General features: G+C 34.4%; 1 protein-coding gene across 2 annotated transcripts in view; it reads right to left on the reverse strand.

The window, feature by feature from the left end:
* EPHA3 (EPH receptor A3) overlaps positions 1-23,759 on the reverse strand; it is a gene marked incomplete at both ends in the record, with an annotated part of 370,237 nt that overhangs the window by 254,402 nt on the left and 92,076 nt on the right. For both annotated transcript variants that reach the window (XM_079704896.1, XM_079704895.1), the window contains one exon: positions 21,429-22,089. In XM_079704896.1, the coding sequence (XP_079561022.1) occupies positions 21,429-22,089 (661 nt within the window). The remainder of the gene's footprint in view (positions 1-21,428; positions 22,090-23,759) is intronic.

Consider the following 23,759-nt stretch of genomic DNA (forward strand, 5'->3'; position numbering starts at 1 on the left):
CAGCAAAGTCATTCAGAATTTATAAAGAAGTCAGAATGGTATGACATGCCTTGTTTTAAAAGAAACAATCCTGAACCATGTTAGACAGACCATCAAAACCAATTATTGAACCAAGTAAAGTTGTTTGATTCTGAAACACTATCCAATCACAGATTAGTCTAAGTTCTAAATAAATAAGAATTGAAGACTTCTCAATGTGGAGAACAGAAATATTGTATGTTATAAGATAAATTGTGTACTCTTTAGTTAGAATTTATTTTGTTTGCTTTGGCCATTTTTTTTTTTTTTTGATGTATTTCAAAACTTTGATTCTCTGGAATCTGGAACCTCCAAGAAAAAAAAAATACCTTTCTAGATAGCTGACTTTTCCTCCTAAGACTTTATTCTGGTTATGATAAAAGCTAATACTTAATAAGTATTTATTATATGCCAGGAGCTGTTCCGTTTTCTTACTTTATCCTCCCAACACCACCACAAAGGAGATACTATTGTTATTTCTAGTCATCTCCAATTTATACATGAGTACCCAGAGTGGTTCAGTACTCTGCCCACAGTCACACAGTGAATAAGATGTAGAGCAAAGATGAAATCCAGATCCTCTTATTTATTTCATTTATACTGATTACAGCAATGATGTTTCCAATCATTGTTTTCTGCGAAGGAAACTTTATGAAGTATGTAACTAGTTAATTCTTTACCAGAGTGGAGATAATATAATTTAAACATTTATTGATACCTCAAGGCCACAACTCTGAACATATCTACTTGCTTTATGCACTTTGCATAAAGTGCTGGGATGCACTCAGAATTTACTCAGGCACAGAAGGCAGTGGTCCCACAGTGGCCCCAGCACCAATGGAACTTGAGTACATATTATCATACCCCTTCTGGCGTTTGTCCTGTTTCTTTGCTGCCAATGTACTCATTCTATATAAATCCTTTCCCCTTTTTTTTTAACTTTTAGACTTTCATCCCCTAGCAGCTTTGAAACCAAATTAATCAGCTTGTTGTAAATATGTCTGTAAAATAAGGTAGGCTCTGACTGGAGTCTCAGTATTGCTGTAAGAATAAAGAACTTCATTCTAGGAACTCATGGCACACCTAGAAGAGACGTGTGCCACCCTGCATTCCAAGCTAAACAATTAGAAAAGGTGTTTCCTGTAAAATTATTTGGAAAAAAATGTATTTTTCTTAGAGAATATATTAGGCTTTTATGTCGTAATGTTATAAACATGATAACTATTAAGCTACAAGAAATACAGAAATATGTGCGTGATTGAGATATATAAAATCTTGTAGAAAATGTAAAGGTTCTTTCCAGTCTACTTTCAAACCCAGTGTAGTTTTAGAAAAATGTTTTGAACATACCAAAAGCTTTCTGGGGAAGTATAGAGTGTCCTCAGAGGATTCATAGAATATCTTCACTGACTTTCTCAGACATAGAGTCTACTAGATTATAAAGGCATTTTTTTCTATCATGACAACCATCTAAGCAGCAGCACATAATCATACCCCTTAACTGACCAACAAATGAATAGTAGCAAATAAAATGTAATTACTGAGTTACGACCCTTCAAATCTTTACACCTTAAGATAGATATTCCAGGATGGATAATTTCAGGTGTAGATAACTTTCTAATTTCCAAATGCCTTTTCACCCTCTATTTGTACTTTTTAAAGGGAATCCATTGTCTTTTTAAATTTAATTTTGTGTTTTGCTTTGAATTGGGAAAGTAATTTCACAAATCAAAGAAGCCTTTTTTATAATGTATGAGAAATTAAGCAAATATTTTCAGTCACATTTTTTCAACATTTAAAAGAGTATTAAGAATGTATGGCGCAGTGGTTGAGAATCCGCCTGCCGATGCAGGGGACACGGGTTCGTGCCCCGGTCTGGGAAGATCCCACATGCCGCAGAGCGGCTAGGCCCGTGAGCCATGGCTGCTGAGCCTGTGCGTCCGGAGCCTGTGCTCCGCAGTGGGAGAGGCCACAACAGTGAGAGGCCCGCGTACCGCAAAAAACAACAAAACAAACAAACAAACAAACAAAATTTGGGCTTCTCTGGTGGCGCAGTGGTTGAGAGTCCACCTGCCGATGCAGGGGACGCGGGTTCGTGCCCCAGTCCGGGAGGATCCCACGTGCCGTGCAGCGGCTGGGCCCGTGAGCCATGGCCGCTGAGCCTGCGCGTCCGGAGCCTGTGCTCTGCAACGGGAGAGGCCACAGTGGTGGGAGGCCCGCGTACCGCAAAAAAAAAATAATAATAATAATGTATGGGCTTTATAAGGGTGTCTGTATCTTTAATATAAACTAGGAGCTATTTCTCGCTTTTCTCTTTAGAAATTAAGGCAATTACGTTCCTGTTATTTCCTCTTTGTAGTCATTCTTTTTTTTTTTTTTTTCTTTTTAAAGGAGGTTAAACAATATTTAAAGGTGAACTGATGTGAGGCAAGCTATGTGTTTACTAGTACATAGAATTTGTTTATCATTTTATTGTTGATTATTCCTATTCATCTGTCCTGAAGTTCTTAATATTTTAATTTTCTAGTCAACTAGTATGGTTGATCAGTCAAATATTTAGATTATGTCTCTATTTTATGAAGTTTAATTTTGAATCGTTTTTATGGAAAATGATTTGTGTAGGAAGGAGAGATGCTGTCGCTAAAATAACAAAAAATAAGGGTGTAAGAAACGTCTAGGTGTATGTGCTCCTGTGTCCACCCTGTGTGCCTCCTTTCAGGGAAGTTACCCACATTCTGCTATTGCTTTATTTTTTCTGTTATATATTGATATAGTGCATATGTTAATAAAGAAGCAAAAATCTTAGTAAGTAAAAAAGCCATCAATTTTCACACAAAAGATGCACCTATTGATACAGATTTTTTTAACTAAGCTCTAAAAGGATTTGTGAAGGAGTAAGAAAGCACAGCTTTCTTGTAATCTTAGAAAGATTACAATCTATAGCAATAACAAAGTTTGCTTTTTATTCACTTAAAAAATTTAGTACCATATTTTAGTACCTTATTTACTATCAATATTTTAGTGCTATATTTTACAGTTCTCTTCTAACTCTGACTCCTAAAAAATATTCTAGGTCAAGACATGCAGAAACCAAACTTATTTGTAGATATTAGATATTATAATAAAGAGATTAAAAACAGGTCTAAATAAATAAAATTGAGTGACGTTATCATAGCTAAGGAATCTTATTGGATCTCTTGTGATAAATCTAGATGTATATCAAGTCATGTAAAACAAATACAATCCTACCAACCCTGCTGGGTAAACCTCAGGTTTATGACTGGACTAAGAATGTACAGAAACCATCTTCTACAAATCGAGCTGACAATTCCTCTGCAATGCTGACCCTTGTCTGGAGTTTACAGCATGAGCTTGGCTACTGGCCAAAATTAACAGTGTTTAAATTTCTTTATGGCAGCTCAACGAGCTTTCAAACGTTCATCTGCTTTACCTACTGTGCTTACTAAAAAGCAAGCCAACGCATTTCTCATTTCCTTTTCATCACTAATAAGAGCAACCATCAACCTTATGAAGGATATTGTCTGCTTTTACTTTCAGCTTTCTTTTTCCCAGTAGCTCTGCACTGAAGCACTAATAGAACACCATTATCTCACGCATCATTATTACACAGATTTGGATACAAAGCAGTGTATATCTTGTCACTAAAATATAACAACTATAAACAGTAAAACCCCTAGGGAATTACTTCTTTTCTTGAACATCAACATTTAAAAGTGTTTCTTTATATGAATAAAAATAGTTGCTTTATGTAAGCCTTCATGTTCTGGAAAGCTTAAAAGTTTAAGAAATTTCTAATAGCAACACAAAACTTTATAATGTATAACACCAATAATCTTTTCAAAGAAAAATTAGTTTTAAACATGATCCTCATGTAAAACAACCTGATTAGTAATTCAGGAAGCGTGTGCATTCTAAACTACATGTATTTACCTAAAAACGTGTAAAGATTTATGACTATGTGCTATCTCTCCAAATTTTGGAAATTATTCATATTATATTTATTAACTTATTTTGTATACTGTCTCATTCTAAAAGCAATGTAAAGAAACATAAGAATATAAGCAGCAAATAAATAAATAAATAAAAATTAAAAAATAAAAAGAAAAGAAAAGAATATAAGCAGCAGCCCAACACCAGCTGAAGTTCATTTTGATATTTTATACTTCACTCATCTTAATTTTTTTAGAAATAAATATGTTTAAGTATATTTATAAGTCACATATTATAATTATTTAAATAAGCTAAGTATATAATGCTAACGTATATATGTATATAAACATACAATCTGTATATATGTATGCATCTACACATGTATAATATACATATACATGTCTATATGCATATATACTTATGTGTACACATGCATATATGTTTACATATATGTGTATATTTTTTTATATATCACTGTTTATGCGCTTTGAAAAAAAACCCAGTATGTGTAGCATATATGTCAGCCATCTCCAAAATTCATTCCCAATCTGCCACTTGGAGATCTGTCAAGCTAATAATGAAGCATATTGTGCAAGCATACACATTGGGCACATAGCGGGTGTTTTGTGAGCCCTGGTTCCACACTCGCCATCATCTCCCATCAATCATGTCCTCAGCAACAGCAGGGGCAATGGAAATAGAAGCAGAGGTAATTAGAGGCTTGACTCAGTTCCACATGCCTGGAAAATAAAGGCCACAAATACCCTGTTAAAACATTTTTGTGTTATAATCTTACCCAGTTCTATACTGAAAAGAGAGGAAAGTATTATGTTAATGAGTATGAAGTTCTTTCCTCTTTAAATAACTATTGTCAATCTTTTTTTCTCAATTCCAATAACTAAATTCTCTGGCCACTCCTTTAGCAGCGAGAACTTGTAAGTTTTCACATTATGATGCCGTGTAAAATATCATCAAAAGAAAGATATTAGCTTACTATATTAGAAAAAGGATTGGGTTTCAGAATTAGACAGACCTAAATTTACATCATGGCATTGTGACACAGGGCAAATTAGTAAATTCTCTTAGCCCTGCCCTGGTAAAATGTGGCTAAAAATATTTACCTTGTAAGGCTTAAGTTGAAGATTAAACGGTATGTTAATCACTGGGTACACACTAGGCAATCAATAAATGGCAATTCAAATGTATTTATGACTTATACTTGAAACAGGATATCCACAATTCAAGATGGAATTGATTACTATAAAATACTTTTTAAAAGGTGAATAATAGCACACAAAGGGAATATAACGGGAAAAAATAAAATTGTGAGTTTAGCATCAAAAAGACATGTTGAGAGGGTGTAGCTGTTTGCAGGATGTAGGAAGAAACATAATTCTGTGTTCTTTTATAGGGAATGCAAACAAGATGCCATGACCGTGACATGAATCAATTTCCAAACGTGAAAACAAGCCAGTAGCCCAAGGAACACAAGCACTTCTGGCACTGGAGCCAGAAGTAAATGTGAGGGGGTCTCAGAGAGAGGACATAATGAAAGGTATTGAATAACATCCTCAAAAGCATTCTTGCAGTAACTACAGCCTGAGCTGCACAGGCTATTTCTGAAAACACAGGCTGGTGGGCTTCAGATTCCTCACTTCCCCAGGTTCTCTATACTAGGGAGGCAGAGGGAACGCTAGTCACGTACAAGTTCTCTGCACTCAAGGTCCAGTTTCACACTTACTAATTGTGTGTGACCTTGGACAATTGTGCAATTTCTCTAAGCCTCTAGTTTCCTCTCATGGGAAATGGGTACATGATAGTGGCTTCTTCATGGGCCATTGGGAGAATTAAAAGAAGTGCCAGGCTCAGTTATATGTCAGAGGACAGGAATGGCTGTTTTTAAAAGAAACAGCTGATGTGGAGGTGCTCCTCTAATTTTCAAAGAAGGGACAGTCATAGAACTAGAACCATAGGAACTTTTCATACAAAGGCTATTAATACAATACGTCCTGTAACATAACCACATTTACCTGTCATCTTTTTTTTTTTTTTTTTTTTTTTTTTTGCGGTACGCGGGCCTCTCACTGTTGCGGCCTCTCCCGTTGCGGAGCACAGGCTCCGGACGTGCAGGCTCAGCGGCCATGGCTCACGGGCCCAGCCTCTCCGAGGCATGTGGGATCTTCCCAGACCGGGGCATGAACCCGCGTCCCCTGCTTCGGCAGGCAGACTCTCAACCACTGCGCCACCAGGGAAGCCCCTACCTGTCATCTTTGCATTAGCATCACATTGCAGACTAAAGGGAGTCAAATGTCAGATTTGATTTCATGTCAGCATGTCAGAGTATCCTAAAAGGGAACTAACTTTGTAGCAGCTGTCTGAACCCTTTGCATGAGAAAATTCGCTTAGTCTCCAAAGGTTTTCTCCTTGATATTTCTTTCATTACTCTGTTCACATTCTCAGTTCTTGTACTACCAAATCTTAGCCACTGACTGTCAGTCACTTTTTCCAGCTCTGTGCAAGTAACATTCATTTCCTGTTTTAAAATATCCACCTTCATGTGAATATTCCTGAAATCTTTATTCTTTCTCCCAGATAAAGAATCTACATTTTGTTTTTCTTTGCATAAGTGTCACTTTCCAATTAGCTAAGTGGTTAGTAGGACTTCACATGCCTCCAAAAGTTATATAAATTTCTAAATAAATCCCAGAAAGGGAGTTAAAATCGTGAGTGAGATGCTTCAGCTTGGGTTCCAATTTAGGCTCTGCTAGTGTATAATTTGACCTTTTAGCCTTAATTTATAGCTCTGTAAAAGGAGGGTTTATTCTAGACCAGGTTTTCTCAAACTTAACATGATTTGTCTCGATAATTTTTGTTGTAGAGGCTGTCCTGTGCATTATAGGATATTTAGCAATATCTATGTCTTCTAAGCACTGGATGCCAATGGCAATCTACTCCCCCAGCTGTGACAACCAAAAATGACTTCAGACATTGACATATGTCCCTTGGAGGCAAAATTGCCTGTGTTGAGAATATTAGTCTAGGCTTTAAAATTCTATGAGTGGTACACTGAAAGAATCTGTATTAGCATTTGATTTCTTTATAGTTCCAATAAAATCTAAATTCCTTGAGGGCAGGGACATTTTTATGTTTGGTTCAGTGCCACACTTAGAGTGAATACTTGGTATAGTAGGCACTCATTAAATTTTTGTTGACAAAAATGAATAAATGATGGAATATCTAACTCCATAAAGATTGAAATCTCTCCACTTATTACATCTTTGTAACACATTTTGATGGGTCCTTAAACAATATTCATCTTTCATGCTTATTCCACTTTTATTTCCTTATAAATATTGCCTTGCTTCCTTTTAACATAAATTCAGTTCATATATCCTTTAGAATCCAAGATACTTGGGAGCAAGAACTGTATTCTCTTTCTTCCCAATTCATCACATTAATAAATTCTGTATGTCAGAGAACCTTTATACGTGCTAAATTAGATTGAAATATTTCATATATTTTCAATACAGAAGCATGACACAGACAGTAAATGGACCCAAATTTCTGAAATATAGATTTTCTTCCCTAATAACTGCCAGAGAAGCAAAATTATTTCTTTCCAACCATTTATATACACAGGTTTGTTTCTGAGTCTCACAAACCTTTATGTGTTCATTATGCATTCATTCAAGAATGGTATTCTCCCATTCCATAGCATATGCTTTCTCTTTTCTTGTTGAAAGTGAGTTTTCATGTCAAAAAGTAGCAGCTGTTCTCAATTAGAGCATCCGCTTTTAACCTTTTGTGGCTTTGTAACTGACCACTGAACAGAGAGTTCAGGAATATTTTACATTCAGGGTCCTTTGCTATTAGAAGCCATTCTTACTTCTTATTTTTTAAAAATAATACAAAAAATCTGTAACTGATCATATGATGATTATGAGTTTCATGATCCTGACTCTCCCTTGGGATTCCTGGTCTCCTCTCACAGAGCAAATATGTGATTAGATGTCCACATCGTGATTGTGTTTCTAAAAGACTATCGACAGTTATGCAGCTTAGAGGACTACAGGAACAGTGGTAGATGAAAACATGACCAAAGTTTTATTCTAGTATAGTTCTATTATTATCACAGATTCTGTTCCCTAAAAAAGGCCATAAGTCCATAAGTGATTTTAGAGTTATCTGCCAATAGGATTGTTTTCCTGCATCCTGAAGATGAGAAGCTACAATAGCAGAGTATACATGCAGTCTTTCTAGTCATATGATTCTTTCCAAACGGCTCTGATTTGGGGAGATTTTCATCAAATATTATCAGAACTCATACTTCTCTCTACAATTGCTCTCTATTAAAGTTTAGTGCCAGCTGTCAGAGCTGTAATGTAAACCCTTATTAGCTCTTGTAAGTTCTACTCTGGAACTAATAAGGGATTGTCAAAACTACCCAAACACAGACAGAAATGGGGGGATAAATCACAGAAAAGGAGATGGAAAGTGTTCAATGAATCTGTATTAGCAAAACAATCTTTGTGAAACTATTACCAATGAATTTCACAAAATCTGTGTATCTCAAGAGGGAGAAAAAGATCTAGTTCTCAGTTTATTTTGCATAGGGTTTGATTCTCTTTCCTCTAGGAGGGGTTGACTAAAAACAATAAAACAAATTGGAAAAGTTAATGAAATATCAATAATCTCTTTTTAGAATCACTCCATGTGTTCTGAGAAAAAATTACACTGCATTCCTCAAATTTTAAAATATATGTTTTGATAATATCTGAACGGCTAGAAAGAGAAAGCATAAGTTTGAAAAACTGAAGATGAATATTCTTTACAAAAGCCATAGACTGTATAATAACTTAGCTTTAAAATTCTTTTTACATAATCGCATACAGCAAATCAGAACCAAGGAAGGCTGTCTAAACCCCAAAGTAAAATAAGTTAAAGAAATAAAATTTTAACACTTCCTGCAAGGGCCAACTAGGTTTGATGGTAAATTACGATGGCAGATCCATGAGTTATTTGACAAGGCGATATTCATTAAGATGCCAAAGTAAATATAAATTTTATATAGTCAAAACAACGAATATTCCACCTTTCACAAGTGTGGCTTTTTCTTGGAAAATTCTCATCAATTTTCATATGAGTCTACATTTAATAGATATTTTGTAAGTGGTATCAGAGCAATATTCTGATCCTCCTTTGAAAATGAGACTGAAAATGCAGAGACAGAAACAACCTATTTCAAGGAAAATCAGAGCTATTTTAATTTCTGCAACTGACATTATTTTTCCATGTCTTAGACTCTCATAGTGAACACACTCCTGGGAACCTTAATCCATACTTGTCACAGACAGACTCTCAAACAAACTGCACAATGAGCAAATTATTTGTGTTCCCCAAAGACTATACATTTGGCATATTAGTGTTACCTAAATTATTATGTGCAGCTTTGAAACACTGGACCAAAGTATCTGAAAGTTCACAGGCCTTATCATAGCTAAAAATAAAAGAAAAAAAGAATAGGACTTTATATCCTAAAAGCAAATAACCTATAGCTATTTGATAAGGGATGATTAGTTAGGACCTCAGGAAAATACCTTAATACTGATATATCCAGGTTAGGATAAAGAGTAGTAAAACACTTAATGAAAGAAGAAATGTCTTACTATTTATTCCTCTTTGAACAATGTAATTGATATTATATACCTAAAGATAATCCATATAAGGTAAAATAAACTATATTTTACTAAAACACTGTAATTCTTATTTAGTTATAATTTTGTGTGAGAATGTAACATCTATAAAAATGCCTGTGATTTTTAAGGTCTTTTATGTTGGTTCATTGCTGATTATTTAACATGTTCTTATTCATTATGAGGTATTTAAATGGTTAGATATCATTCTGTTCTACTCTGTAAATTTAACAACAGTTATATCTTTCCTAAGTATGTTTGCAATTAAATTGTCTGTGACTGCTCAAAATAATCTGATTTGTAGTATATACAGAACAAAGATTCCACGTTTCTCTCTAGTATCCTAAACCTGCAAATCCATGGTTTAAATTTATACTGTTTGTTTTTATACAGACTAAAGATGAACTACAATACTTAAGCCACAAATCAAATACACTCCCTTATTTTTCCTCTCTTGCCCATATTTGAAAGTTTTTAGTTAGTTACTGTTTACATAGTGTGTTGACATAATTTGACTGAAAGTTTCCATTAATATCACATAGTAATTCATGTAAGCACATTTGGCATTTACTTCATACAATTTACACTGTTTCCTCCACTGCTGTTTTTTTTTTTTTTTTTTTTTTTTACTACTTGGGTGATTCTCAAGTGAACATAGTAAATACCCAAAGTAAGTCAAATAGATATAGTTTTTTTTTCCTATACAGGGTCAAGTAAATTGGTTTGATAAATATTTTTACTTACTTGATTACTTATTTTTGATTCCCATGATTTCTTCAAGGAAAGAACATTATTTATTATTATATCCTCATCAACTATTTAGTCTTGTATACAAAAAATGTTTGGGCATATAAAACAGTAAGCAAAAATTCTAGGTTTAACGTTTTGGAAATGTAGCAATTTTATTTTACTATTGTCATTGTTTGCATGTTTGCTAAATTATATGTTTTTAAATCAGTTAAAATCTGAAAGTCTTTCTGGGTATACAATATAAAAATATCTATGTGTAAATACAGGCCACTTTTGAAAAATCAGTGGAAAAGACCTGTGTTAGAGAAAATAAGAGACTGAGTCAAATACCAGAAGGGAAAAATAAAGGGTCACTAATCTTTAGAAGAAGAAAAATGCTTACATCTAAAGCAATTAGAGAAAGAAGAAAAAAGAACCCCCAAAGTTAGCAGAAGGAAAGAAATCATAAAGATCAGATCAGAAATAAATGACAAAGAAATGAAGGAAAAAATAGCAAAGATCAATAAAACTAAAAGCTGGTTCTTTGAGAAGATAAACAAAATTGATAAACCATTAGTTGGACTCATCAGGAAAAAAAAGGAGAAGACTCAAATCAATAGAATTAGAAGTGAAAAAGGAGAAGAAAAAACTGACACTGCAGAAATACAAAGGATCATGAGAGAGTACTACAAAAAACTATATGCCAATAAAATGGAAAACCTGAAAGAAATGGACACATTCTTAGAAAAGCACAAGCTTCTGAGACTGAACCAGGAAGAAATAGATAATATAAACAGACCACTCACAAGCTTTGAAATTGAAACTGTGATTAAAAATCTTCCAACACACAAAAGCCCAGTACCAGATGGCTTCACAGGCAAATTCTATCAAACATTTAGAGAAAAGCTAACACCTATCCTTTTCAAACTCTTCCAAAATAGAGCAGAGGGAGGAACACTCCCAAACTCATTCTACAAGGCCACCATCAGCCTGATACCAAAACCAGACAAAGATGTCACAAAGAAAGAAAACTACAGGCCAATATCACTGATGAACATAGATGCAAAAATCCTCAACAAAATACTAGTAAACAGAATCCAACAGCACACTAAAAGGATCATACAGTGTGATCAAGTGGGGTTTATCCCAGGAATTCAAGGATTCTTCAATATATGCAAATCAATTAATGTGATACACCATATTAACAAATTGAAAAATAAAAACCATACGATCATCTCAAGAGCTGCAGAAAAACTTTTGACAAAATTCAACACCAATTTATGATAAAAACTCTCCAGAAACTAGGCATAGAGGGAACTTACCTCAACATAATAAAGGCCATATATGACAAATCCACAGCCAGCATCATCCTCAATGGTGAAAAAGTGAAACCATTTCCAATAAGTTCAGGAATAAGACAAGGTTGCCCACTCTCAACCGCTATTATTCAACATTGTTTTGGAAGTTTTAGCCACAGCAATCAGAGAAGAAAAAGAAATAAAAGAAATTCAAATCGGAAAAGAAGAAGTAAAGCTGTCACTGCTTGCAGATGACATGATACTATACATAGAGACTCCTAAAGATGCTACCAGAAAACTACTAGAGCTAATCAATGAATTTGGTAAAGTAGCAGATACAAAATTAATGCACAGAATTCTCTTTGATTTCTATACACTAATGATGAAAAATCTGAAATTGAAATTAAGTAAACACTCCCATTTACCATTGCAACAAAAAGAATACAATACCTAGGAATGAACCTACCTAACGAAACAAAAGACCTGTATGCAGAAAACTATAAGACACCGATGAAAGAAATTAAAGATGGTACAAACAGATGGAGAGATATACCATGTTCTTGGATCGGAAGAATCAACACTGTGAAAATGACTATACTACCCAAAGCAATCTATAGATTCAATGCAATCCCTATCAAACTACTAATGGCATTTTTCACAGAAGTAGAACAAAAAAATTCACAATTTGTATGAAAACACAAAAGACCCCAGATAGCCAAATCAATATTGAGAAAGAAAAACGGAGCTGGAGGAATCAGGCTCCCTGACTTCAGACTACTACAAAGTTACAGTAATCAAGACAGTATGGTACCGGCACAAAAACAAAACTGTAGATCAATGGAACAGGATAGAAAGCCCAGAGATAAACCCACGCACATATGGTCACCTTATCTTGGATATAGGAGGCAAGAATATACAGTGGAGAAAAGACAGCCTCTTCAATAAGTGGTGCTGGGAAAATTGGACAGCTACATGTAAAAGAATGAAATTAGAACACTCCCTAACACCATACACAAAAATAAACTCAAAACTGATTAAAGACCTAAATGGAAGGCCAGACACTATCAAACTCTTAGAGGAAAACATAGGCAGAACACTCTATGACATAAATCATAGCAAGATACTTTTTTACCCACCTCCTAGAGAAATGGAAATAAAAAGAAAAATAAACACATGGGACCTAATGAAACTTAAAAGCTTTTGCACAGCAGAGGAAACCATAAACAAGACGAAATGACAACCCTCAGAATGGGAGAAAATATTTGCAAATGAAGCAACTGACAAAGGATTAATCACCAAAATTTACAAGCAGCTCATGCAACTGAATATCAAAAAAGCAAACAGCCCAATCCAAAAATGGGCAGAAGACCTAAATAGACATTTCTCCAAAGAAGATATACAGATTGCCAACAGATACATGAAAGAATGCTTAACATCATTAATCATTAGAGAAATGCAAATCAAAACTACAATGAGATATCACCTCGCACCACTCAGAATGGCCATCATCAAAAAATCTACAAACAATAAATGCTGGAGAGGCTGTGGAGAAAAGGGAACCCTCTTGCACTGTTGGTGGGAAAGTAAATTGATACAGCCACTATGGGGAACGGTATGGAGGTTCCTTAAGAAACTACAAATAGAACTACCATATGACCCAGCAATCTCACTGCTGGGCATATACCCTGAGAAAACCATAATTCAAAAAGAGACATGTTCCATAATGTTCATTGCAGCTCTATTTACAATAGCCAGGAGATGGAAACAACCTAAGTGTCCATTGACAGATGAGTGGATAAAGAAGATGTGGCACATATATACAATGGAACATTATTCAGCCATAAAAATAAACGAAATTGTGTTATTTGTAGTGAGTTGGATGGACCTAGAGTCTGTCATACAGAGTGAAGTAAGTCAGAAAGAGAAAAACAAATACCGTATTCTAACATACATATATGGAATCTAAAAAAAAAAAAAAGAAAAAGGTCATGAAGAACCTAGGGGCAGGATGGGAATAAAGATGCAGACCTACTAGAGAATGGACTTGAGGACACGGGGAGGGGGAAGGGTAAGCTGCGACAAAGTGAGAGAGTGGCATGGACATATATACGCTACCAAATGTAAAATAGATAGCTAGTGGGAAGCAGCCGTATAGCACAGGGAGGTCAGCTCGGTGCTTTATGACCACCTAGAGGGGTGGGATAGGGAGGGTGGGAGGGAGGCGCAAGAGGGAAGGGATTTGGGGATATATGTATATGTATCGCTGATTCACTTTGTTATAAAGCAGAAACTAACACAGCATTGTAAAGCAATTCTACTCCAATAAAGATGTTAAAAAAAAAAAAAAGATGGAAAATGAAAGCTAACAACAGCAACAAAAAGAATAGTGGAAATATCACCTATGATTGAACAGACTAGAGGTTTAATGGAACTAAAAATGATGTCCCCTCAGAAAAGAAAACTCCTGTTTGGAAGAAGGTGGACAATCAATTAATGAATAATGAATATATGTATATTCATTAAAGACAGTTGCTCTCCCTCAAGGTATCTCTAAGTTCTAATGTTTAAGTTAGAAGAGAGACTGTTGAATTGGTGAGTCTGTCATATGTAAGTGTTTTAACACAGATTTAAACAAGAGAGCAAGGAAGGTTATACAATCCAATGATACCAATGTACGACAATAATGATGTTGTTCAAATACTATTACCCAGTGCTAGATACTCTGCAATGGGCTATGTATATATTCGCTGGCAATTCTAAACGGTAGGTATTGTTGCTCCCCTTTTGTGGATAAGGAAACTGGGGCTCAAATTGTTTATCCACACAACATTTCTGGGACTCTTGAGCCCAAGCACTTGTCAGTGACAAGAGCCTTTGGCTAAATGAACAATTAGATGCAAACTGAAGGTTGAGGACAAACTTGAGGAAGTTTTCTGAATCATGTTAATACTAGCATAAGTTATTATATAAATTGGTGAGAAGATGTAAAAACTTGAATTAATTAAAGGTTTTATAGCTATTATAAAGCTGTCATAACGTATCTGTTTTATTTGAAAGTTATTTACTTACTGACATATATATATATATATATATATATATATATTTTTTTTTTTTTTTTTTTTTTTTTTTTTTTTTTTTTTACCGGTACGCGGGCCTCTCACTGTTGTGGCCTCTCCGGTTGTGGAGCACAGGCTCCGGACGCGCAGGCTCAGCAGCCATGGCTCACGGGCCCAGCTGCTCCGCGGCATGTGAGATCTTCCCGAACCGGGGCACGAACCCGTGTCCCCTGCATCGGCAGGCGGACTCTCAAGCACTGCGCCACCAGGGAAGCCCTGACATATTTTTCATTCAAATAAATTCTTTGGTCTGAAAAGTCATGGGTTGCAACAGTTAAAGGCAAAGTGGGAATGGAGTGCTGTCATTTTAAATTCAGGGAAAATGAATAAAATTTTTACAGATCAAGGTAAGAAGCCTGATAATCTCAGTGCAGTCATTACATGATGAATAAATGCCTTAAGTACTAAGTGTGTAAAATTAAGGTATAAAGTTATTTTAGCATCTTCATAAGTAGTTAGATCCTTGTTTTATTATAGGTATGAAACTAGTGGAAATTGATTTTTGCAAGCCAGAAAAATAATATTCATCATAAATTCACAAAAGAGAAAAAGTATTCTCTTGGCTACTATATAAAGTATTGTTATTACTTTTCATAATCCATTTATTACTATAATGATAGTTCAGATGATTCCAGTCTTAGTGTGTTGCAATTGTATGTGACCTAATAGTCAAATGCATTCATTTAAAATTAGATAAGATATACATCTTTATGTGCAAGATATTCTTAAGAACCTAGTGGATTCAAAAATATATGAGAAGTATGTTCTCTCCAGAACTTACATTCCAAGAATGCATAGTTGGCATAGAAATCTCCCAATAATTATTAATCTAGTATGTATCAAATTGAAAACTTCATCAATTACACTCTGCTAGGTTGTAGGCACAATGTCCTTTAAAGAGACATGGTGTAGTTCCTCCCCTCAAGAAACTTCCAGCCTGAAAACAACTGTAAAGAAATGCTTCTGAATTCATTAAAACATATGAACACCTCGTACTTCTAGAAGATGTGCAGAGACTAAGTAGGTGATAAGAAACATCTAAGGTTTTCAATTTTCTCTAGCTCCTCTGTCAGAGCAAGCAGAATCTTTAAATCATTGTTATTGAAGGCTTGACCGCTTCTTTAAGAGACTTTCTGAACAGACAGAGTGATGGGTAAAGAGTAAGAGTTGGTAGGTGAAAAAAACATAATTACAGATAACCATCAAGAAATCTAGATGTCGACATATGTCACATCAAACACACTTCTCTACTCAGTTGCTAATGTACAAGGACAAGGAATAAAGTTAGCATTCCACAATGAACACCCACAGATAAAACACAAAGCAACAGATTCTTCAGTGACATTAATAAGGTATTTGGTACATTAAGCTAAACAAAGTTTGTAGGAGGAAGGAGTATTTATAGTAACTGCCTGGTATCTGCCTGAAATGTAATTAATTGACTATATAAAAAGCCATTAGCATTCTCATTTCTTCTCTCCAAACTAAATTAAAACAGATAACATAATTCATTAGCCAGGATTACACACACACACACACACACACATATCACAAAGTTCCCTTTGTATTAACGTGAAATTTTCCCACACCTCCAATCTTAAAAAGTGAAAAGTGTTATGCTGAGATGTAAGAAGGATTTCCCAAGTGAAATGAACCAAGTAAATCTTGATTGTCAATGACTGAAAGCAAATAGCAGATGATTAAGTCTCATAATTTTAATTTTTCAATGTTATCTGGTTAAAAAGAGGTTTACTGACATCCTATAATAACAACTCAACCTGTAATTTGACCATACTCTCAACATTCAGTAAGTTTGCCCAAATCTCAGGAACATGGCCCAAATAAGGTTTAAGCCACACACACAGTAAGTTAAAAGAGATACCATGAGAGATAACTTATTTAAAGAAAGGCCATATTTTAAAATTATATATTAGAGAAATTGCTATAACCAAGTTGATGCATGACTTCTTACTTTCCTTACTAATGTTTATATTACCTCTTAGTTTAAGTTTGTGTGGTTACTTTTATGTGCATTTCTATTTTACCAAATTCATTATAATAAATACTCTCTACCCTCCTGTAGGTGCTTTTTCCTGTATTTCCAGTTTACTTGATATGCAATTCCTAAATGATGCTTTAGTTACTAATATTTCTTTCACCATTCCCTTATTTCCTCTCTCTAACCAGTCCTTGAAAGACAGAGATGCATCATCTTCTACTGTTACTTTTCCCCATCCTCTCTAGCAAAGAAACAGAAGATTAGCAACATAAAGCATCTTACTGCAGAAAATTTTATTTTCCTGTCATTCATCTCCTCGCATGCAAACACTTCCTCCCTCAACACACTCATAACTTATTTTTAAGTTTAAACTATTGACTTAGCTCTGTTTAATAATTCACTTAAAAACATATGTTCCTTTGGAGGAACATATTTAATAAACAAATTATAAACTGCACCTTCTGGAATGCATAAGCTGGGTAAGTTAGTTAGCCCTTTCTCCCTACCCCAAAAGTTGCTAAGCACAATAGTGATGAGTCCAAAACTCTCAATGCAGAGACTTCTCATTATTAATAAACAATTTCCACTATTAATTTTGAAATACTCAAAATTAATCTCTCCTTCCCCTACCCTGCCAAGGCAGTCTGTACCCGGTAGAAGATTTATTGGTCTGTCTTGCAATAAAATTATTCATTTATTTATCTGCCTTTCATACTGGATTGTGAGCTCTTAGAAGGGAGATACGCTGACTTACTCATCTATGTTTCTCCAGTGTCTGGTACATTATTACATAGAGTTTACAGATGGTTACAGATATTGAATTAAATTTGGTAGACTTTTTGGCATATCTCAGATGTTTGTCAATCCACATATCCAAATTTTGTTAGACATCACCTGGGCTAAGCTTAGTCTTCCCATGACATTTTGGCTAGTAATTCTTCATTCTTAAAAACCTAGAAACAGAAAGATGTCATAAATGAACTGAAACAGATGAACCTTATAGTGACAGATTCTTGGTTAACTTTGTGCTAATTCTCTATGGTCCTACTCATCCTTCAATACACAGTACTCTAACTCCAGTAGAATCTATGTACCTGTGGGGTTTCCTGGTCTCTGCCACCACTGGACTGAATCACAGGGAAGAAGTGTGGGTTGAGGTTACAACTGCAACCTTTAGAATCAGACTGCCTGGTTTCAGATTGCAACTTCAGCACTCACTAAGGGACCTAAGGCAAGATATTTAACCTATCAAAGCTTTTTTTTCTCATTTTAAAAATGGAGATAATAATAAGGAGGTACTTATAGGTTATTTTGAAGGATAAATGAGATAAATCATGGACATAACTTAGCAAATCAGCACAGTGTCTGGCATCCAATAAGTGCTTAATGAATATTTTTAAAAATCTCTGAATTCTTACTATACTTCTGAGAATGAAGTAGATGCTCCTTAAATATTTGTTGAAACAAAGTGAATGGGTCTTGTTTTCCTCTGCTTTAGGGAACTGTAAGCCTATGGTTGCTGATAATTGTGTTATAAAATTATCCTGAGGTGTTTAAAATCTGGCACTATGTGTATGTCAAGGTATTGTTCCATCCTTTTGTAAAACGAAACAAAACAAAACAAAAATGAACTCATGAAATACAGGAAATCTATTTAGTTATCTTTTTCACCTGTATCTTTTCTAAGTATTACCATTCCTTTTGTGTGCCTAAATTGAAGTACTGCTGATAAAACAATGACTTGTGACAGTCATAAGCTATTCTGACTAGTCCACAAGCTTATTAAAAACCAGCCAAATTTTTAAAATTAAAAAAGGAAAGCATAACAAACACCATCACTACCACTGACAACAACAGCAAAATTACAAGCCTCAAGCCATGATGGCCTACTTTATTACAGATACCAGGTCAGAATTAATTGGTTGAGTATTGGATTTTTAAGTCATAGTAGACTGTGCACTAACCTGACCTATTAAAAGAAGTATTTGTTAAAATAAAGTTGGTTTAGACTAGGTACTACATGTAAATTAGCATGAAATAGAATACGTTGACACATCGTCTAATAATCTGAGTACACAAAGGTTTTTTTTTACTTATTATGAAAAGAGAGGAAGCCAAAATTCACCTGGCAACATCAGCAAATGTCAAGATATAACCATAACAACAAGCTGCATCTTTAAGTTACATCACTGAAAAGTCAGACCCAATCATATCCCATTTCATGTGCTATCTCTAATTCTACTATAATTATTTTTATTGGTGTACCTTCAAGATTTTTTCTTAGAATAAAAAATTCTATGCTATTTATGCATACATATCTCTTATTCTGCAACCAGTGTTTTTAAATGTTGAAAAAGACTGTGATAATATAACATCACTATATCAAGGAGGTGCTATTGATGTCCTTCAATATAATAAACTACAAGACTCAAGGATGTAAAAATTTGACATAAATATTATCTCCAGGAGTAATTTTGACATAGGGTATCACTGAGTAGCATAATAGTTACTTTAAAGAAGTGGTTCAGTAAATTAAAATGAGGTTAAAAAATAGAAGCAATTATGAATCTATTGTGAACTTTCTGAATACAACTTAATGTGACTCTCTTTTTTAAAATTCTTCTACTAAAGTTTGTCCTCAAGACAGCATGTAATATAGGCTAATTATATGTATGTTTTATTTATTTATTTTTTATTATTTATTTTTTTTGCGGTACGCAGGCCTCTCACTGTTGTGGCCTCTCCCATTGCGGAGCACAGGCTCCGGACGTTCAGGCTCAGTGGCCATGGCTCACGGGCCTAGCCACTCAGCGGCATGTGGGATCTTCCCGGACCGGGGCACGAACCCATGTCCCCTGCATCGGCAGGCGGACTCTCAACCACTGCGCCACCAGGGAAGCCCTGTTTTATTTATTTTTATTAACATTTTTATGAATCTATTTACTTACTGATACTTATTTTTCTATTTCTTGTAACTTTGAATGAAATATAAAGTATCATATAAAAATTATTTAAAACCCAAACATCCAAACAATGATAGGTTTCTTGCTCAGTGGAATATTTTATGAGATAGCTCAACATATATTGATATATATTGTTGAGACAGGGACACACTATTCCTTTCTTGGTGTGGACATCAGAGACTGCATCAGTAGAAACCTAACTGGAGGGAATGGACAATTTTTCAACTCTTCCTGATCTAGGCCTTTATTATTTTATTTAAAATAAATCACACAAGTATATCACAAACAATACCATAGTGATAAAATATAATTCAAAGTGGAATATAAAGGCTATTGAGACTTCTCTCCACTCATGTATATACATAAGCAAGTAGTAGCTAGTATGTTGTTTCAATTTTAGAATTTTCAAAGCCATACTTAGTAACAGTATTCTGATGGCTCTTGCCAAGGATCTAAATAACACAGAGAAATATCAGACTAGAGTGTACCATTTGCTGTCATTAAAAAGAAATTCTATAAACTACCCATAGTCAAAAGCAAAATGCTATATTCTGTTCAGATTCTTAGAAAGGTCAATTTATGTACAACGTAGATTCATTTCTTCCACATGGACTTGAGTCCTACTGAATGGCCACAAGTAGAATATCAAACTCAATTCTTTTGACAGAGTTTAACAGCAAACAAAGGTATTAAAACAGACTAGATTTCAAAGACTAGTTACTTAAGCTCTCCTGTGTATTTATACATTTAAAAATTTAATAATAATTTCACCGTGTTCTTAAACACAAAACCTTGCCTAATGCTAAATAACAAATTTTGGAATTAAGTGGAACTTATCATCTGATATAATCTTCTATGGAAAAGATTATCTTTTAATTGATTTTACTTCAAGTGCAAAGAGGTTTTTAATAAAAATCAACTTGATAACACAGTTCAGGTTCTCTGATTCTATATAAAGGATCAAATATGCATTCCCACCTAAGATGTGGTATATGTATGTATATATATATATATATATATATATATATATATATATATATACACACACACACACACACACACACATATATACACGTATATATATCCTCCTGAGCAGCCAAAAGGGCCAAATCATGAAGCAAAATTTAAAAATTTTTACATTACTCCTCTATACATTAAACACTGAAGGACCAAACCTGGATTTTTAAATAAAATAATTTTTATTAAACACTAATGCTTTGTTAGTAAACCCGTATTTTAAGCACAGGTGTCACTGAAGAAAATACTATACTTTATAACAATGAATTACCTATTGCTATGAGAGTGATGAGCACAAACATAAATAGTCAATGCAGGATCTAATTCTGTTAGACTCAGATTAGCTGAGTGTGAATTATATTTCTTCCCTCTACATAAAAGAGACAGAGACTTTTTTTTCTTTCAGTTCGTCTAGTGGGGTGTAGTCTAGCACGACATAATCAAACATGCTAATATTTCTACATCAAATTATGAATCATCACATCAAGTGGGATGGATAAATTTAGTCTATAAATAGACTCTGTTCAGTTTGAGGCATGTTTTGCTGCCAAGTGAGTTCAGGTTTGGTTCATTTCTTTCAATTACTCTACCATAAGTTCACAGGTAAGAAATACCACTGCAGGGAAAATAGAGAAGACTCTTACCTTGGCACATAAAACCTCTTTCTTCATAGCCAGCATTGCATGAGCACTTGCCAATGGGTACAAGCCATTCACCTTCTGTACTACAGTACATCCTGGGAGGATCTTCTTCCTTAGAATTGTTAACACAAGAACCTCTAACTTCCACCAGGGATTGGGAATCCATGGGTACTGTGTCTGGAAACATAGCCAGATTCTTCACTGTAAACGGACACTTTTTGAAGTACACTCTCACAGACACTAAGGCAACACAAGCACCAACGTCTTGAAAAGCCAAATAAAATCCCTTTTTGTTGACAGGACCTACTTCTCTAACCTCGGTGTTGAGTTTAAGAATACGGTCCCCAAGATCCATTTGTGTGAAACTTTCATCAGCTGCAATGGTGTCAATCTTTGTAAACTGATGTTCTCGGAATTTGACCCCATGATCATCATCAGACTCCATGTAGTATAGGTTGAAAGTCTCCTTGCAAGTTCCCAAAACCAATGGAATGCTATTGCAGTCCCGGAGAGTGAACTTGAGCTCCACATAGATCTTCTGAGCTGAGTTCCTGGGGACCCAGTTTGTCCTCAGCCAATTATTTTGACTATGATCCATGACATTGCACACCTGGTAAGTCCTGATGGGTGTGTAATGTTCATCAACACCGCTGATCTCTTCCCACTTGAAGAATCAAAGAAGAAAAAAAGAGAGGTAGAATTAATGAGTTAAGCATGATGAATAATAGTGCATACAAGATGAGGGTGCCAATGGAATCACAAGAAATACAAAATAAATGAGCAGAAACTGCTTCAAAAAGTTTCAAGACTTTTTAGAACAGTGAAGCAGTGCTGTCTTTGACCCTTAGATATGTTTTGAGAAGTTTTTAAGTTAGCAACACATTGTTTGTGTTACTTATGATTCGACAACTATTATACCATCTGTTTCTATTACTCCTGTGTCTATGCTTTCTTTATACCATGCCCAGGTTAGCCTATATTGCTACCAGTAAAATACATATTTTTCCATGTCTTACTAGAGTTCTAATCTTCTATGGCTCCCCATTACCTATGCAATAACTTCACACTCTTTAGTGTAGTATTTGTGTTTTTCCAAAAACTGGTCCCAACCTATATTTATTTTTTTCTAAAAGTTTGAATTGAGATTAGTGAATTACATGTTTCACTTATGCACATACTATGTTCTTGTCAATGTGAACATTTTTTACTGTTTTCAAAAGAAGTGTTGGATCTTCTTTTTTTATGCTATAAAAAAAAGAGAGCACTGGTCTGTGCTCTTTTCTCCTTGATGTTTCCCATAACCCTGCCATGCTTAAGAAACTTTCTGCTTTATATAATATTTATTAAATACCTTTTTTATAAATTTAATTCATGATACATACTTAGATTAGTTTAATTTTGTTTCATATGCATTTATTAGATTTTAGACCTCTTCATATCCTCTATAATATGCGGCACACAACTTCACCTTTTGGGAGATGCATAAAAATTATTATTTTTTTAATATATGTAGGAATAACTCAAGGAAATAATGAATATAAAGTTCTTAGAGAATATATTTTAATTGTGTAAATAAATAAATAAATGAAATCCTTCTGAAGCCCATTAGAAATGGGTTCCTAAATTTCCCTCCATTAAGAGAGTTACTTATTTTCATAAGGAGTAAGTTTTAAATATTTTTAAACTAAATCAATGGCATTTAAAGTGTATTAACATTTTTTCTATTTATTAAAAACACATAGGAATGCCAATCCACAACTTCTAGTCACAAAATGAGATAAAATGTTATTTTTTGAAATTGATGGTAACCAAAAGCAAAGAAATATGGCATTTATTTGGTCTTTGAACCTCATTAGAGGAGAAAATAATTATTTACATTAGGGTGTTTGAATATCAAAAGCAATTTGTGGACCCCACCATTGTGAGAAACACAGTTTTAGAACTCCTTATTCCCCTTAGCTCTCCTACCAATCTAAGAGCAAAACAAAAGCAAATAATTAAACAGCAGTTATTTTAATAACTATGATCATTCAGGGTCTGGAATATGAGAGGCACTCATTTTCTGGAGGCAAAATTGGCTAGTCTTCATTGTCAAGCCCAAAATCCAACAAAGGAACAAATTTTGATTATTTTAGAAAACCCTGGCTCTAACATACAAGATATATCTATATCTTAATATAAGAAAATATTCATACTGTATTTTTAATAATAACCAATATATCATTTTCAAACATCCACTCTATAAATGTATTATACGGAGAGCTTTAAAGAAGAAAAGTACACATGAGATTCTCAGTTCTGAGGATTTTACACTTAGGTGCCTATAATAATAAA

The sequence above is a fragment of the Hyperoodon ampullatus genome, assembly GCF_949752795.1.
Source record: "Hyperoodon ampullatus genome assembly, chromosome: 5".
Classification (NCBI taxonomy): Eukaryota; Metazoa; Chordata; class Mammalia; order Artiodactyla; family Ziphiidae; genus Hyperoodon; species Hyperoodon ampullatus.